Source organism: Gavialis gangeticus, unplaced genomic scaffold (assembly GCF_001723915.1).
Source record: "Gavialis gangeticus isolate Ggan-Ray unplaced genomic scaffold, GavGan_comp1, whole genome shotgun sequence".
NCBI classification, from domain to species: Eukaryota; Metazoa; Chordata; order Crocodylia; family Gavialidae; genus Gavialis; species Gavialis gangeticus.
Window position 1 is genome coordinate 19,014,524 of NW_017729014.1, and position 18,607 is coordinate 19,033,130.

At 50.4% G+C, this 18,607-nt stretch overlaps 1 protein-coding gene across 1 annotated transcript in view; it reads right to left on the bottom strand.

The window, feature by feature from the left end:
- The window catches only part of VWA5B1 (von Willebrand factor A domain containing 5B1), a 74,007-nt gene that overhangs the window by 39,640 nt on the left and 15,760 nt on the right, over positions 1–18,607 (bottom strand). The window contains exons 2-8 of the mRNA XM_019511899.1: positions 8,234–8,419; positions 7,522–7,683; positions 6,710–6,932; positions 5,832–5,974; positions 4,997–5,128; positions 4,610–4,734; positions 67–219 (exon numbers count right to left, since the gene is read on the bottom strand). Of these exons, the coding sequence (XP_019367444.1) occupies positions 67–219; positions 4,610–4,734; positions 4,997–5,128; positions 5,832–5,974; positions 6,710–6,932; positions 7,522–7,683; positions 8,234–8,372 (1,077 nt within the window). The 5' untranslated portion in view covers positions 8,373–8,419. The remainder of the gene's footprint in view (positions 1–66; positions 220–4,609; positions 4,735–4,996; positions 5,129–5,831; positions 5,975–6,709; positions 6,933–7,521; positions 7,684–8,233; positions 8,420–18,607) is intronic.

Sequence of the window (18,607 nt, forward strand, 5' to 3'; positions counted from 1 at the left end):
AGTGTTATTGCGACTGTGTTTTATATCCCTGTTCAGGATGATTTCTAATGATAATGCTCTGTCTACCTCACTGCTTCCACTGCGGTCTACAAGAAATATAAACTCCCCCTGGGCTTTCCTGAGGTCTGGCTGGATGTTCCTCAGGTTGGGGCAGAAGTTCAGCATGATCACAGGGTGGTGAGGAAGGTCCTTGTGCAGCCGTTTCCTGATGATTTCCGTCTGCAACACAGAAGACGAGCTCTTTAGAGGGAACGTGCCAGCATCCCTGCCTGTCAAACCTCTCCAGATTACTTCCCCTTCCCCCTGACTCCTTGTCCCTCTAGGATTGAATCGGAACAGCGTTAGGTGACACCACAGTAAAAGTGCCCCAGACTTCAAGCCCTATGAAACAGCCTGTGAGGAACTACATATCTGATTTCTGTCAGTGGACAGCACCCAGGGCAAATGCTGGGCACTTGGCTGGGATGGTTTAGTGACCTTACCTTGAGCAGGAGGCTGGACTAGATGACCTTGAGAGGTCCTTTCCAGCCCTGCCTTCCTATGAACCTATGATCCCATGAAACCAGTGAAGATAACACCAGGTAGGGAGTACATGAATGCACAAGAAAGGCAGCTACAAGTGTGAATAAGCATCTCCCCACAACAGATCACTAAACAGTCTCTTAATTCAGCCTCACAAGAGCAGGTAGGTTGGTGTTATGATCATTCCCATTTTACAGCTGGGTAAACCGAGGCAAAGAGTCATTAGTGACTTCTCCCTCGTCACTAAGCTTCAGAGCTGGAATCAAATCTCAGGGGATGGTAGGTTATATTTTAATGTGATGCAATGGCTGGTTCTGTTAACTTCTTCTGTTCTGCTTTTTCCTACCCATTCTTGTTATCATATTTTATTGCCTAAATCAAAAAGCCTATAAAATAATCTGACCCACCATTCAAGATATAATTACAATAGCATCTGGCATGATACATAGTTTCTTTATGGCCCGTTATATCTCAAATTTAATGGGTTTCTGCACTTTGTTTAATATTACTTGATGTATTGATCCTCACTAAAAAGATCTATAAAATTAAATGAAAAAAAAAATCCAGTGATGGTTTTATAATCTCCTCTGTGATGACTGCAAAAGGCAGCCCTTGACAGATCACCTCCTCTGGAGTGAAATCATAGCCTCCTCACTCCTTATGGTGCCGCACTGACTGTATCAGCAGAGACTCTGGCCCCTTGTTTCCAGTTATGCAATATTGAAACATGCTCTGAAGCAAACACTTTGATTGTTGTCAGTTCATAAATAAGGCTACTGATGCTCTCTGATTGCAGGAGAAGTTATGAAGACCTTTGCTCAAATAACTGGACTCGTTTTAGACAGCCGGTGGGTCTTTCATTCCCAGAGCCTGCTATAAATTAATTACTAATCCTTTTTTTCCCATATTGGCCTGAGCATAATGCTGACACCTTCCCTCACCCAAGGAACAATTTGGATTGATCTGCACATGCAGGCTCCATTTCACAGCTACCCAGGCAGAAATTTTCTCACCAGCCACCTGTGGAAATGTATACTATATTTAAAGGAATAAGCTGAGTACCCTGCAGGTACATTAGCCAAGATAAAATGACCAGAACTATTGGCTCTCATGCTTCAGGGCATACATTAATCCATCACTGCCTGGGGGTGGGGGTTAGGAAGGCCTTCGCCTGCCTTCATGTAATGCTACTTTTTTTTAATACCTTCCTCAAGGTTCCAGCAATGATCTCTGTCAGAAGATCAGACAAAATGGATCATCATTCAGATTCAGGAGGGTAATTGCCACGTAACTTCATATAGATTATCGTAGCACTTCCTTTGATCAACATCAAAGGCCTAACCCTCTGTGTTCCTCAGCCCCTCCTGGGAAAGCACCTCTTTTGCTGAGTATTTCTATGGCCCTCTTCTCCCTAGTATCTGAATATGTTGCAGTGGGTTATGCTATTTATCTCACGGTTCCCTGTGATGGAGAATGTAGCATCCCCATTCTACAAATGACGAATTTAGGAGCAGGGTAGAGTAAGTGACTTGCCCTAAGTTACATGCCGGGGCAGTGGTAGGAACTGAATCAGGTCTAGATCTAAGTCTATGGCCTAAGCACTGGTTTATCCTAGAGTGGAGGATGCCAGCACTTTCCAGGAGGTGCTGAGAACCTCACAAGGCTGAAAGGTCCACACATGATCAGGGCCTGATCCCACTAAGGTCCAAATGCACAGGACTCCCATTTGCCTTCAGAGGGAGATGTGTAAAGAAGCCTTTGTGCAGTCAGAGCTGTTGTGGCTCAGCTAGGGAAGAAAGCATTTCATTTGCCCCCTACCTTCCGCCTCCCCCTACACCATTATCCAGTTATAATAAACTAATCAGATCTCGTCAGCTGCCAACTGATTCCAGGAGCACATTTGTCCCCATAATCTTGCTAGCTAATGAGCACTCAAATTATCTGCATAACAAACTGAAGAAGGGAAATGAATTATCATGCACCACTGAAATTTTGGAGCTAATTCGTTTAAGCCAAGAGGTGATCAACGTCATGCTCTCAGCAGCAGCAATCCTAGCCTGTAATCTACCCTGGACACCTTTGTCAATGGCTCCTGTGTGAGGGACTAAGTCATGTTCTCAGAGTCTGAGGAGCCCAGCATAGTCATGCCTCTGTCACAGTACCAGCCACACTCAGCTGCTATGTTCTCAGCGTGAATGCTCCCCCAGTCCCTCCTGGTCCCGGGGGCAGAATTTAGATTTGAAAACAGGCCTGGAATTATACCCACCAGATAATTTGACAGCTTTAAGACACAGAATAATTAGTCAGGCTTCAAAGCCATAGGGTGGGACATTCATATCCTTCCACCTGCTGCACTCAGAAGGCAATTAAAGAAGAAGCCTGCAGTGTAATATAAATGAGGTTCTCATGCTTGCCTCTAATTGTGAAGGAGAGAAAAGACTTCACTCCAAAAATTTGTCAACATGTTTCAAATGTAATGAAAAATCATCACAACAACAACCCAGAGAGCTGCCTTTGTGATAGCCTGAGGAGGCCCAGGAAGTGTGTGGTAGTCTGTAGACCACAGCATGGGCGTGGGAGGTAGGATTAAGAGCATAAGTGATGCTATACTGGGTCAGACCACAGGTCCCCTACCCTGGTTAATTGCTGCGTTCTTGTGCTAGGGCTCGTGATATCTCATTTGGTGACCAGGTCACTGAGGCTAAAATGATTGATGGGGGGGCATTGATGCATGTGTGAGTTCAGGCCACTCAGACTGCTCTGCAGAAACACCAAGCACTCAAAATCCCACCCACTGCCAGCTTCACAGATAACTTGTGTGTGACACTACAGACCTGTGCATTTAAATCAGGAAACTGGCTGTGTTCTGGATTGTAAGTCTCTATCCACACATGTCAGTACCCAACTGGCATGTGTACTTTTGATTAAGCCCTTAGCAGTCCCGCCCACTCCAAAAAAGCTCTAGTCTAAAGTCTTTTGTATCAATATCGACCACACGGATGAGGTAATTGAAGAGAAGTTCATCCACCATTTCAAATTTTCTGGAATATTTGCCAAAAATCCTGCTATGAATATTTCTTATTCATTAGTCAATGGAATAAGCATTCATTCCCATCCCGTTGCCCTTCTGCCTGGCTAAAGATTCCCAGTCAAGGGGAACAAGCTCAATGGGAGAGTTTGTTTCAGACATGCTACTTTCAACAGCACCCAAGAGGCATGGTGGCAAATATTACATCTGGCCATTCCCCAGCCTGAATTACCAGGTACCCATTTATAGCTGGGAGCAGCCTCTGGCATTGCTCTTATGTAAGGCTTGGCCTCATCACTCAGAAGCCAGGTCAGGGGTCCCTAACCACTCCATAAGCATGGCCCAATAACAAACCCAAGTAACAGCACTTATATAATTAGGCCTTTACTACAGGTACCTGATATAGGACATATTTATTTAGCATCCAACTTCTCCTACTGTATTATTCCAAATTATTATGGTCACTGTTGCAAATAATAGATTTAATACTATATCATGTTAATTCCCTGCAGAATGAACCATGGAACTACAGTTACATATGAGTGTATAATCTACCATCCCACATCAGACCCATAGTCTCTGCTGTACAGCATCCTGCCTCTGAAATGAGGTTTATGGCTGGGGAGAAAATTCTTCACTGCTCCTTGTTTAACTAACCATGGGAGAAATTCAGTGAAGGACTTACTGCCCGTAGTCATTAGAACTGTATTATGCATGTAATGTATAACTGGATATATTCTGCTATTAGTACTAATTATACTACTTATAACAATGATAATAAACTTGGGTAGTACAATTTACCTTGTACTGATAAATCAATATGTACTTACCCAACCCAGGCCCTTGCGACAGACTCCCAAGTGCAGTCAACATTTATTTACCGCTAAAAGCTCTGTTTTCTTATATCTAAATCTTCCCCAGTTGCCAGCCAGAAGCCCATCTCAGGAGCAGGATACTACACTGTGGGGATTTCTGGGACGTAATACAACAAGTAAACTAAAAATCAATCATTTGCTGAATTAAACCCCAGCTAAGGGTAAAAGTCCGTTCTCTCCTCACCTTCTTTTCTGCACTGGGGTCCTTCTTTGTCCCTTTAATAAAATCATTTCTTCCCTTCAGGTGTTGTTCATACTCTGCAGGGGTCATGTCACCTTCTTCCATCAAGATATGAGGCATATGGGGTTCTAGAAGAGAAGGAGCAAAGGGCACGTTTAGACTTCTGGTTTGGGAGGCACAGAGGGGCACAGAATTGGGAAGACACTGCCTTCAAACTGGCTCCAGAGGACAGTGGCCCACACTTCCAGGTGAACAATTTAGTTCACATACAGGCCTAGAAATTACTACCTGAAAAGTGCCAAGACCCACCAACTCCCCTTACTTCCAGGACAATGGGAAAGGACCCCTTGAAAGGGAACGGATGGCTGGCAGATGGCATGGCCCACCTACCGCTTGGATGGATTAGTATTTCCACTGGTCTGTCAAAAGTGTGTCTGTTGGCTAGCGTGATCATGATGCTCTTGGCAGAGCGGGCAGAGGGATCAGCATCTGCCCGGATCTCATGCGTTGGGCTTTCAACACCTGCATGGGAAAGACGGAGGTCAGGTGGGAGCAGCACTGGCAGGAGATCTGTGGAGAAGCTATTCGTGGAGCTGGATGAGGGGAGCTGGGCTTCAGGAGACGAGAGTGAGAGTGAGGAGACATGGGGTGGCTTCCCTACCCAGCAATAAGCTGCACTCACCCATCCCTGCTCCATCAGTGTCAACTCCAAGAATGTAGCATAGAGGACACCCTGGGGAAACCTGAAGCCACCGCTCATGAGCACACTGGAAACCCAGGGCTTGAGCAGGTGCCAGGAGCATCCTCAGTGCCTCCTTTTTGGCACTGGTGTGCCAGAGTGGGAGCAAGTGAGCAGGGCTTATTGCCTCGGAGACATGACTGAGCACTCTGTGGCCCCTGCGTAGTATACTAAGGGAGGAATGAGGGGCGGGGGTATAAAGGAACTGGGAGGGGTGTGTAAGGACCTGTGTGTACCAGCACACCTGGTATTCTGTCCACACTGTGCACCCCATGTCACCTCTTGCCAGCTCAGTGCAATGAAGCCATATTTGCAGAAAAGCAACCGTGAGAAGAAATCACTGTTCTTCAGCACTGCAGGTGTTAGGCAGGCAGCTGGCTGAGGGAACCCTGCCCAGCTGGAACAGGGGTGTTCCCTTAGTGCAGGGAGGGAGAGCCCTTGGTGGTAGTTCCAAGCAGGCCTGGCTTCAGGTCCTAGCACTCTCACCTGCGAGCAAGCAGGGCCCCCGGATCTCCAGGTGGAAGCTGAACTCGTACTCGTTGGGGTTGGATGCCTCACTTTCCAGTAGCCGGGCCAGACACAGCTTGTGCCCTTGATCCAGGCCCCCAGCTCCAGAGTTATGCCTGTCTCTGTGAGGAGATGAGACTGTGTGAAAGTGGCACCCCTTGGACTTGCCCTCTCTGCTGCACTGCAAACATGCTATGGAGTCTGAGGGCAAAGCAAATCAGTCACTCTCTCAGCTCCTAATGCAGCTCAAGCTTGTTTTTATGCAGCAACCTGAGCTTCAGTTCATAGCTCTCAGCTCAATGCCATCCCCAGGGGCATGTCGCCTTCTGGGGAGCTCAGGAGAGGATGAAGAAACAGCCAGGTGGGCACTAAGCAAGAGAGCCAGACAGAGCCAAAGGCAATGGGAAGGGAAATCATACATGAAAGGGAGAGATGGACAGAAAATGGCCAGGAAGGGGGTTAAAGAGTAATGGCTATGTCAGGACAGGACCCAGGGGGTGAGTGGGAGGCACCTCAGAGGAGAAGTGGGGTGTAGTAAGGCACACCAAGCCACCGGTCAGCTGCAAGGAGGCTTCTAACAAGAGAAGATGGGAGGTGTATTGACATTTGTAGAGGCAATGGCCTTCCACGCTCTGTTGGTCCGTGGCCTGGCCTTTGTACTCCTAATAGCTTGGAAGAAATTCAGGCCTAAACAAGCAGGCAGGTAAAGCTCTGTAGTTAGAGAAGTGATGGGAAAGGGGCAATCTCAGAGGATGCTGCTGAAGGAAACAGGACTGTACAGGCCTTTCTTTGGCACCCCTCACCACAGTGCCTGGGCTATACCCAAAACCCTCTGGCTTCTTTGCATGGTCCCTTACACTCGGAGCTGATGTCCAGAGAGGCTGGCAGAGTTCTCCATGTTTGTCTGGGGGACACTGGGCACGCACACAGCTGGGAGAAGAACCCTCACTGCCCCGCTAGGCAGTGTCTGAAGCTCCGAGGAGGTGCTGATGAAGATGGAGATACTTTCCAGTGGAGGGATCATGCCCAGGTTAACCACAAAAAGGATCCTTTCCAAGTCCTCATCCAGCACAAGCCTTCCTGCACAGAGAGAAGGTCACACAGAGGAAATGCACTGGATACCTGCCAGGGGAGACACTCTTCCCCGCCAAGGTGACCTTGTCTGGGTCTCTCTCCTCCCTCAACAGTCTTTGGAAGTTGTTAGACAATACCCAGCAGCATCCCAGTTCAATCGGGTACGTTGCCAAGACATTCAGTCATAACTGGTTGGGACTAAGATCTGCTTTCACCTTTCTTTGTAGCTCCAAAAAATGCCTGATCCAAAGTCCACTACAGTCAATGAGAGTCTTTCTAGGTCCCTTTATTTGAGCTTCCCCCTAATCATACCCTGTACACTCTCCCTTTCAGCATCCACTCTCTGCCACTGTGTGACACAGGAGACTGGGCAAGATGGACCTATGGTCTCATCCATAACAATGGCAGTTCTTATGTACTAAGTCATGTAGCCTTCAGAAACAGATGGACTTTCAGGCATACACCATATGAAGAATGAAATGACCCAGCATCAGCCCTCTGGTCTATGCCCTCCTGATGCCATGTCATGAGCAAACCTGGCTGATGGCTCCACTGAGATTCCCCTATATCACTAAAACACTGAGCCCCTGCTTACCGCTTCCATCTGGAGTCCTCCCATTGGAGACGTTGCTGCAGTCGAAGTAAGAGTCATCCATTTTGGCTTTGTCTTTGATCTGCACTGTCACAGCACGTCTGGACACAACAGCTTCAAACCCAACCACCGTGGTGTACTCATCCAGTGGGTACACAAAGAGACCTGCCAGTGGGAGGAGACACAGCATTAAGGGTTCCTTTCTCTGGCAGGAGCCAGCACTGGGGGTGGAGAAAACCCTAGGCCTATAAAAAATGACATTATGGGCTTGGTTCTCAGGTCCAGCACTTTTGCAATTGAAAGGGACAAGCAAATGCCCAGATCCCCACCTGAGAAGTCATCTGATCTGATTCCTGGGATAGAGCTCATCTGGCATAAAGCTGGTGCCTGTTTCGCAGATTCTCAGCAGTGCAGCCCTTGGGGATGAAAGGCAGTGTCTGGAAATTAGAAGAGTCCTTAGGCTTCTCCAGCTTATCCTAGCAAAAGGGACCTGGGCTGGAGCTGTTGCATCTTGAGGACTAGCTTCCCAATGGCTCCCAAATAGTTCCCACTGCACAAGAAAATCTGGACCAGAGGGGGTATTACAGGGAAACATCTAAGGAGGACTCAGAAGATAAAACCAGTGCCAGGAGTTACCCTTCTCCCATAGTGACCCTGGCACCTGGGGAATACAGCCTTTACTCTCTGGACAATGGGACCTCCTTTGGGAACTTACCTTCAAAAGGATGGGCCTCTGGGTTGCCATAGGTCAGAGAGGCTGTCATCCCAAAGGCATAGCCACTGACGCATGAGGTGACCTCGGAGGCTGTGAGTGGAAGCGGGCAGCTGGTTATCCGGTTGATAAGGCCAGGCATCTTGCTTAGAGTCTGTGAGTGGCTCAAGTGTCAGGACCTGCAGCAAACTGGAGACAGGAGGAAGGACATGAGCAACATGAAAGAGCCCTGACAGCTGGAATCCCATATTCCCATCACCTCACATTCACTTCTGCAGCTCTGGGGTTGGCTGCAGAGCTACAGCTTGGATTTCCTATTGCCCAGCTACTTGGAGGCATCAGCTATCTTGGACCTCTTATCTCCTCATTCCCTGCAGTGCCCACAGCCTCACCAAGGGCTTTCAAGATACTTGGATATTCCAGAAAACTGTTGGCAGTGCAGCCTGTATCTCAGCATGGGCGTGGACTCAGTTTCTAGCAGAACGCGGAATTGGAGAGATCTCTGGGCTGAACAAAAGAATCCAGTTGGCAAGCACTGGTTATAGCTTCCTCCCACCGACCCGCTTTCTTTCCTCTCCCTTCATAGTACAGCAGCACAGAGTGGGACAGGTGCTAGTGAGATGCAACCACACCGCCCTTCTGTCCAAAGCTGCACCTACATCCATGGAAGGGCAAATAGGTGGATGACTGGGTTTGATTGGCATGAGTATCTCCATCCTTTGCTTTCCCAAAGCAGGCATTCATCCTACCAATCTGGGGGAAAGCACCAAGAGAGACAGACAATGGCTCTGTGAGGATCTGCTTCGGCCAGGAGGAAGAATTAATTCCTACTTGACAAGGGAGAATGAATGTCCTCGCCAGGGAAGAAAAGGTGAGGCAGCCCAGATCAGTAACGCATTTTAAGACCGTAATGATGGAAAGATGCTGTATGAATACAAGGTATTCTGCCCACTACCTAGGAATGCCTTGGAGCTAAATCTGACTGAAGGATAAAGCCTGAACGAAGCAATGCACTGATATTTCACCATGAGGCTTAAATTGCCCTCCATTGTATCAGTTTGTTTTAACTGGTATTTAGCTTAACCTGTGTCTGCTTCTTTCCCAGACAAAGCTTGTTCAACATCTCGCCCCACTATACAATTGATCTAATCGAAGATATCACCAAAAGTCCTTGCATCTTACAAAATGATAGACAGACAGATATTCTTGTCCACCTAGAGTATCTCTGCCTCTTAGCAGACACCACCGCAACACTGGCCGTATTAATTCATCTCTTTACTGTTGTTGCATTTCAGGAAATTGGAATGCCGCCCCCCCACCCCAGCCCCCCAAACCCTCAGCTCCAATGTCCTGCGTCTCCACTTCCCTCTTGCAAAGTATGACTCACTTTAATAACTCCTTAAGAGAGCTGCTCATATTTTAAGGAGTTGCCTCTACTCGTTCTGTTAATTAAATTTCCCTTGCAACTCTGCTCCCTCCTAACCTGTTTTCTGTTCTAGCTAATCTTCTCCCAGCCTGACTGGCAGATGCATTCAGGTAAGGGCCTTGCAGGGGGTTTCTGTCCTCAGCCATCTCCCAAGGGTTCCCAGGGGTATCTTCTGTCTAGCTGCTCCTCTGCTGGCTCTGGATGCTTTAAACCAGACTTTACAAGATCTATAAGGTGGGGGAAGCAATGAAAAACATCAGCTGTCTCTCATTTCCTGGCAGTCCTGTGTTATTAAAACCACCTCGAAATGCAAATGTCCTAGAAAGGGCACACAACAGTCATCAAGACTCATTCCTTGCTGTGGAAAAGCAGCAGCAGCAGCCGATCAACTTAAGAGGCTAAAACAAGTCAGCGAAGTGAGAAGGGCCAGCAAAGACTATAAGAGGGAGGAACAGAACCTAAGGGTCCAGTGAGGCTGGGAGTCAGGGCCAGTGGGTATGGGATCCCAAGGGCTGCTGGGACTTTAACAAGACTGGATAATAGCTATGAATGAAGGACAGCAGAAGTCTGAAACACAATGAACTAATAATAATGTTTTGCAGTTCCAGGACATCTTGCACTTGAGGATCTCTGTGTCAGTCATTCCTGCTGAAGCCTCTCAGCCTTCATCAGATACAGTGACAGATAGGAACAGAGATGTGTCCAAAGGGAGCTTGTGGCAGATCTGGGAATAAAATTCAGTGCTGGCTGCCAGTCCCCTGCTCTAGGCAAAAAGACTCACACTTTGTTTGCAAAACTCATCACAGGAGGGTTAGATGCTCCAACATTGACAGATCTGTCTCCAGTCTAATGGCCCATGGGACCGGTCTCATTTAAGCACTTGATCCAACAACACAAGTGACTTGGGAGCTCAGCTGGGGAACAGCCCCACACAGGAACCACTGAACAGGGTCTCTGCTTGGGAAAGAAAACTTTGTTCATATCTGTGCCTCTGACAGGCAGAAAGAGACCACAAAAAGCCAATGACATGCATGTAAAGAAACCCACAGGACAAGGTGTTGGATGCTTAGCAGGACTAGGCAGCTGATATATCTAGCTAGTTTACCCTATTGCCTTTCAAAGTAGTGATGACACCACAAGCCAGACAGTCTGAGAAACCCAGGCTCCTCCAAACAATAAATCTGGAGTCTGGCAGGATTGCGAATGGAGTCCCACTACACAGAGAGATCATGAGCATAAATGAGCCATTGAGACAGAGCATCTCCAGCCAGCAAAGCCCATCATGACTTTGGGAAGTGGTAGAAATGCCGGATGGGAAAGAAGGAGGCTGAATGCCATGACCAAGGAAAATAAGATCTGAAAGGGAAAAAAGAGAGGACAGGAGGAGGAAGATTGAAGAGAGGAACGGGGGAGCCAACTGAGCCAGTCTGGCAGCCTGATGCGGTATCGCTGTTATGCCACGCAGGGTCAGTGAGGTGAGAACCAAGCCCCTGGTCTCCACTTCTCTGCTCTGGAGGAAGTTGAGGATCTCTTCCTGGGATGACCAGCCATAGGATAGGCAGCCAGGCCATCTCTGGCTGCACAGCCCAGGCTGAGATGCAGGGAACAGCAAAGACTTCAAAGGCAACACAGGCTGTGTTTGAGACCCAAGGGCAGCTCTCGGGGGAGATTGCTCATCCTCACCAAGGAAGGGCCAGACAGAGGACAAGAGACAATGATGAGCTTCAGAGACAAGATGATTTATAGCAGCCACATAAATAACATCTCAAAGTGCCATGGTTTGCTGACTCACAGCCTCTGCTAGTGATGGGAAAAGCAGTCTGGCCAGAGGGGCGGTAAATGAGGGTCTGCAGGGAAGATCATCCCCAATTAGCTCTCACCTCACCGAGACAGGACAGCTGTGGGGCCTCCAGCTGGTAGAGGAAGCATGTCTATGCCCAGTGAGAGGGTTGGCAACCACTTTTGTTACAACCTACAGGAGTTCCTAGAGGGCCCATGTAAAGCCAGAGCCCTGCTGAGCTGGGTACTTCTGAGCCCTACAAGAGTAAGAGAGAGGAAAAATTATCAAGAAGAACTATCACAGTGCAGTTATGGCAGAACAGGGCCAAAAGTTTCCTCAGGCCCATGGCAGTGCTTAACCACAGCCTTTTCTCTCCAAACTGAAGGGAGAAGAGAAAGAGAAGACGGGGACAACCAAGCTCCAGCACTGGAAGTGGCCACTTCTCCCTTCTGCCCCTTCACATGCCTCGTCCTCAGCATGGAAAGGTTTTGAGGCCACATCTCTCTTCTCAGACCTTTTCCTGGTGGGATTTATAAGCCAACCTCACTCTTTATCACTGCGGGACCTCTACTCCCTGATTCCATCACAGCGGCTATGCTCCCACCCATTGCTTTGTCCTCGACAAGAACTCGGCAAAGCAGACAAGGACTTCTTGTCCCAGAACACAGAGCAGTGCAAAGCATGCCTCGGCTCATTCACAGTCGGGTGGGCGCCAGCAACAGCCTTCCCATGAACAGATTCAGAACGGTACCTGCCATGAGTCACTCTCAAACAGCCTCCGTTTCATTAGGCTTCTCCTGGTGGCCCATCCCTACTGCCTACCCTCCCCTGCCTGTGTGTGAAGCCAGGAGCTGCAGTAGGCTCTGCCCTTCCAGGGTGCCAGCCCCCTTCATCACCCTTGACAGAATGCAGCCATGAATAATTTCCACTTTTTCAGTGTAGCAGGGCTCGAAGCACCGGGGACGGCTTCTAGCAAAGCACAACCCAGGACTTTGGGAAAGCAAAAAGCGACGGTGCTTTCTTCACACACATGCAACACCACTGCCTCCCACCCTGGCACAGAATGCAACCCATGGAGACTCTTTATGGCAGAGACCTACAGAGCCAGGGAGAGCCACTAGGTCTGTTGGCATCCAGCAGTCTCACTAGAGCAGGGGTCAGCAACCCCCAGCACACATGCCAAGCATGGCACGCAAGGCCATTTTGCTCAGCACACCACTGCCAGCCCGGGCTCTAAGCAGCTGCTGCCAGCAACAGAGCCCAGGCTGCTGCCAGCAGGCGGCTGGGAGGCTGCAAGCAGACTGGGTTCTGTGGGCCGGTTGCAGCTGGGAGGCTGCAAACAGCTGCTCTGGGCTCCGGTGTGTTAGCACTCCAGCACCTTCCAAGGTAGATATTGTGGGGTTTTTTGGCACTTCGGCCAAAAAATGATGCCTAGCCCTGCACTAGAGAATCCCCTTTCTATTTATTCCACCTGGGGCTCTGACACTTCATCAGCAGTAATGGGCCATGCAGTTTTGCTCCTGTGATTGCTAGATACAAATATGCTAGCACTTAGATTTGATCATCACATGTTGCCAACCTGCATTTCCCCCACTTCCCTTGAGCCACTCAAGACCCCGCCTATGCCCCCAGTGTCAAACCCTCCGGTCCATACAGTCCCTGGGCTATCTCAGCATGTCACTCGGAGGATGTAGTCACCATAAAGAAGCTGGGAGCCTGCTGGAGGGCTGTGGGAAGAACTGGGGACAATGAGAAAGTTGAAAAGAGGTAACAGAGGCAGCCAAGGATGTATTGGAAGAACTCTGGGGATGCAGCCCTGGAGAAACTAGGACCAGCTGTGGGTGTTCATTCAGTCCAAGCCTTTAAAAACACTGAGATTTCTCTACCTGCTGCTGTGCTCTGGCATGTTTTTATCTCAAGTCTGCATAGAGCTATTGGTTTTCCTGGGCTTTCCTAGACATTTAAAACTCTCCTTGGTGGAAAGAAGACTCAGATCAACCTGCAAACATTTCCAAGCCTTCTGCCACATGTTCAAGAGGACAGGCAAGTCAGTGCATTGTCCTGGGTGCTGCCCAAACCCCTGGTGAGAGACACTTCCTGTCCCAAAGAGGTTGTGATCAAAACAGGGAATCGAGAGGGCCAGGGTCACACAGCATCAGTCAGGATTAGAGCCCAGGCTTCCTGCCTCTCAGCCCAGCACCCCATGAGTCTAGGCTGAACCTGCCTCAGAGCCTCCCTCACCTCTCTCAGAGCTGCACCGGGAATCTAGTGGCCAAACAAGGAGCACAGGCTGTGCACTGCAATCCGGCGAACCTGTGCAGAGAGCTCTTTCTGCTGCTTCACCTTCAAAGGCCCTTAAAATGGCAAAGAGAAAATGGCAAAAGCTGCTGGAGAAGGCGCTGTGCAGCAGATGGGAGGCGAGGGATCGGTGCTGCGCTGCAGTTCGTGTCAAGCATGCCATCAAGTGTCTACAGCGGAAAGAAGGGCGCTGGGGGGAGGTAGAGAACGTATGGAGAAAATAAAGGGAAGAAGCAAGGGTCTGCAGTCAAGCAGCACTGCCAGGCAGCTTACAATAACGTGAGCTCTGAGCAACCCTCTCCACTCTTCGCAGGGAGCTCTGACTACCCTGCTCTCTGCTGATGAGGTGCCCACTGGGCAGCCAACAGCCCCCAGTTCTCCATACCATTGCCTGCCTCCTGGATTCCTTTCACTTCACCTTTAGTCAAGTGGTGTTGTCTTGCTTTGTCTACACACAGTGGAACTGGACCCAAGGTACCTGAATGGTGGGCTAGCTCGCCTCTCCAAAGAAAAAGCAAAAGGGAGCTGCTTTCCCTCTAAGCATCCTTAAAGCTACGCTCCGGCTGCTAGTGTGAGCCTGGGTAACTGTGCACACACCACCCTACCCCACCTGATCTCAGCTGTGCACTCTGGACGTGCATGAAAGGAAGCTGAATTGCAACTCACAGACCTGTCACCCTGCAAAGATTGTGAATGGATGAATGCAGGGATTAACAAGATGAGCTGCTACATTTCAAGTAGCAGAAAGCAAAGGGGATGATGACTGCAGTGAGTATTACGGTGCTGCAGCAGCTGGACCTGGCCTTACACTGCCCACAGCTGATCAGATAAGCAGCTGTGCCTGAGATAGCTAACAGAGCCGGCAGCTGGCTTGCTGGATGCATCACAAATGTCCTGTGCTGGTGCTTTCTGACTAGTAGAGGTGGCCTGGTTCTGGGGCAGGGAAGGGAATAATCATTCATTGTTTGTAGGACAAGCTCAAAACTATTTGCGCAGCTGCTGCTACTGCTGGGCTTCTGGTCCCTAGCAATGATCGGCTTCTCCTTCCAGCTATGGTGAGAGAGTTTACAGAAGAGTGAGCTATCATGAAATGAGGTTACCCCCTGGCTGGGTTTATGCTGGGGTAATAGGGAATGAGCTGATGCTGCACCACAGTTATGCAACAGTAGCAGAGAGGTGTGAAGCAAGCAGAGCCTTGTCATCATCAGGAACAAACCACTGCACACAAATAGGTTTGTGGGCAGCATTCACTGAGCTCCAGGGGCCTCATCCAAGGTCACTGTGCCAGGCGCAGGTAACGTTGCCATGTCACACTTCGGTTTCAACAAAGCAGCAGGAAATCAACAGATCTTTTGAACCCGTGGTCTCTTCTGAAACCCGTCTAAGAAGCCAAGTTGGTTGCAAAAGAAGATGATGTGGGTTGTTGTGTCATGCAGAGCTGTTTGTGTAGGTTGGGGGCTCCCAGCCAGCTTGCCCCTAGCACCGTGCAGGACCCAAAGCATGTCATTTAAGCACTGTGGGCCAGTAGAGAGTCCAACCTGCACTGGTGATACCATGACACCAGCGGACTCCATACACTGACACTACCCTGGTGATGCAGAGCATGGTAGAGGACCCGCTGGTAGGCAGCCTTACTCACAGCAAGTGAAATCCAAACAGTGCTGGGAGTGCACTTGTGCACAGCCCCCCAGAGGTGTATCAGACATGCTAGGAGTGTGAGGACTTGCCAAACTTTTCCTCCTTCAGTTAGATCCAGCAGCTCTGGTCTCTCCATGCAGAATGTCATGTCCTGGGCCCATTCCCTGGCACCGACAGTACAGCAGGAAGCCTTCCAGAGGGATTCACTTGAATTCACTGGAGTCACACACTTCCCACCGGACTGTTCCTGAGTGGGTTTCAACATAGACTACCGCGCCGTTGCCAGGACCACCTTCTAATTAGATTTGCAACAGAGGTCCTCCCTGCTCATGGGCACAATGCACAGGAGTGATAGTGTCTGGGTCTTGGCCCCTTTCCAGCTGGGCAATTATCTTCCATTTCAGCTGCATGCAGTACTTCACTTGCCATTAACTTTTGCATAGCTTGTTACAGAGCTGGTAGTTTCCACCCTAGAAGCACCCGCATTTCTGTGATGTCATGTGCTCCTTGAATGTTTCACAGTTGTCAGGAATAAACCCTGGGCTGGAATTCTCTCTTGGAATGAGAAAGCATTAGAGAACCTGGTTCTCGGACACATCGGTAAAATGCTGCCGTGGTACATGTGGATCTGGGACATTCGCAGATGCAGGGCGACATCCCCAAGGAGTCGGACTCTCAGTCCTAGATCTAACTAGAAAGATGAGCCCTCCAACAGCACAGATTTCCCCAGTGCCATGGAGACACCTACTTTACACCAACTCTGAGGGACTCTTCCAGATTTCAGTCTTCTGTCCAGACCCAGCCTAGCACTGAGATCACATCCACGTTCACATCATTTGATGAAGAGCGACAAGTTTTCATCTGCTGGGTAAATATTCCTTCAGCTTCATTTGTATCAATCAACACTGACATCCAGTGGCCTGTCAGGACGACTACAGCTGGGCATGTCTTGCAGAGATCAATGAGAGCGAGCTTCCCTCCCATGCTCCGCTGTCCAAGCTAAAAACAGGATAACCTATTGCATTATGACCATTCATTATTGCTCTCATTTCCAAATGAAGTCAGTGGCTGTGAAAGGTACCAGGTGCCCGGAACTGGAAAATAAACTTCTGTTTGCCAGCAGATCCAGTAAAACTGAGGCAACAAGTCCATGTACTTCCCAGAACTGCCTCACCAATGCACCTCAAGCCTGTTTGGGAAAGATCGCCTCTACAGAGACCAGTCTCCAAGGCTTTAACCATAAAATGAAGGATGCCCATAACATACAATGTAATATACAGTGCATCCTTCAGCCATCCCACCTTGTCAGAAGTCAGAGCTAAGCTGAGTCAAACCTTTCCAGCCCCCCAACAGACTGCAGATGAATCTTCTGAGCACTGCCTAGGAAGTACTTGCCTTGGGATACAAAACGTCAGTGATTCTGTAAGCAGCATTTTTCACTGTGAGTACTGAGCCAATTATCCAACACTGTGGAGGGGGTGGGAGGGGGGTGCTGGCTCTCACAGGAGATGTAAAAGCCAAGTCCAGAGTTGCTGTGGCTCTGACTAGTCTTGTGGCACTTGCCAAAAGCATGTTCACCACAATGACCTGGCCAACCTCCAGTGAAGGTCATCAGGCTGATTCCTTCATCTCTTCCCTGTAACTGCAGTGGGATACCGCTGTAGAAACAGCTGCTGGGTTTCACCCCAGAGGTGACTGCATTTTGGTGGTGGGCGTGAGGATCAGGGGGGATGTGCTGCCCAAGCTGTAACCAGGGAGAAATTCTTGTGGGACTAGTGGAGGTGCATGTCCCTGCTGGTGCCGGGCTGGCTGGCGGAGGAGGATCGGGTGGCGGATGCAGGGGACTGAAGTGTGAGGAGCAGATCTCTGCTAGCAGAGACGGGAGGACAGGAGATGAGCATGCTCCAGACTCTCCCCCAGAGTCCCAGCTGGGGCTGGGTGGGCAGGCAGCAGTGGGGAGAGGGGCAGCTTGCAAGTGCTGCCCCTCCTTCCCATTGCCACGGCACTGTCTGCTCTTCCTCCTCTGTAGCCAGGCCTGCCTAGAGGGTGCCTGGCCGTGCTTCTCCATCCCCCCTCCCCTCCTCCTGGCCCTGGTGGCTGGTGAGAGGCTCTGGAGGAGCGGTGGCTGATTCCCCCCCAGATGACAGCTCCTTAGGTATAACTCAGGAGGCCGATTTTCGGATTGACAATCAGTGCCCTGGCTTGGAAAGGCAAATGCCACAGGACTGTGCCTAGAAGCAGCCCTCCTGCCTGGCCCTGATTGCAGGCTCCGTCCCTGCGGGAGCCCCAGCACTGCATCGCCCGGTGCCTGCAACCTGCAGAGCCCCGGACTCACTGCTCAGAAAGAAACAAGCCGCAGTGGCTCTACCTTGGCCCGGGGCAAGCCCCCCCACAATGAGCTGCGATCAGGATCATTGATCTAATGTGGGGGGCAGGAGCCCAGCACCTCCCAGGGTGGGGCAGGGCAGGGCAGAGGCACCTCCCAGCTGCAGCAGCCAGGGACCGCCTCCCCCCCCCCACCCAAGCACCAAGCAGCCCCAGGATGAGTCCAAGCCCGGCCCAGGCCAGGTGCAAGGAGGGCAGGAGGCACTGACGGAGCGGGAGCTGCAGCTCCGAGCACAACCCAAGGTCACGGGCGGGGCCGCAGGCAGATCCCCGGGATGGGACCAGGCAGCCCGGCCTCGGGGGCTGCGGGAGGCTCCGGAGCAGAAGCAGCCACCGCTGTCCCTTACCTTGGCCAAGGGCTGCGCTGTCCAAGCCGGAGTGATCCCAGCGGCGGCAGGCAAAGCTTCACACTCCTTTGGTCTCTGCCAGGCACCGGGAGAGAGAGATCAGAGGGATGGGGGGGAGGATCCCAGCCTGGGAAGGACCCTCAGCAACCTGTGGCATCCCCCGCCTCCACCTCCACCCCACCCCAGGGGCACAGATCTACCCCCTTGGCACTGATGCCCTGGGCTGGGGGCTCCCCTTGGCCACCTCCCCACCAACCCCTGGGGTTGTCTTACCTAGCAAGCTGCAGCAACATGTGTCTGTCTGCAAAAGCCGGCTCCGGGGAGCTGCTGACAAGGCTCCTGCTTCACATGGCAGAGCCGCAGCTCCGCTGGCAGCCAGCTGATGAGCGCCGGCTTTGGGTGAGCTGTTTGGGTGCCCATCGTTAAGTGCAGCCATTTGTTTTGTCAGAGAGGTAACCATGACAATCCCCTTGTACACACACACACACATGCACACGCACACC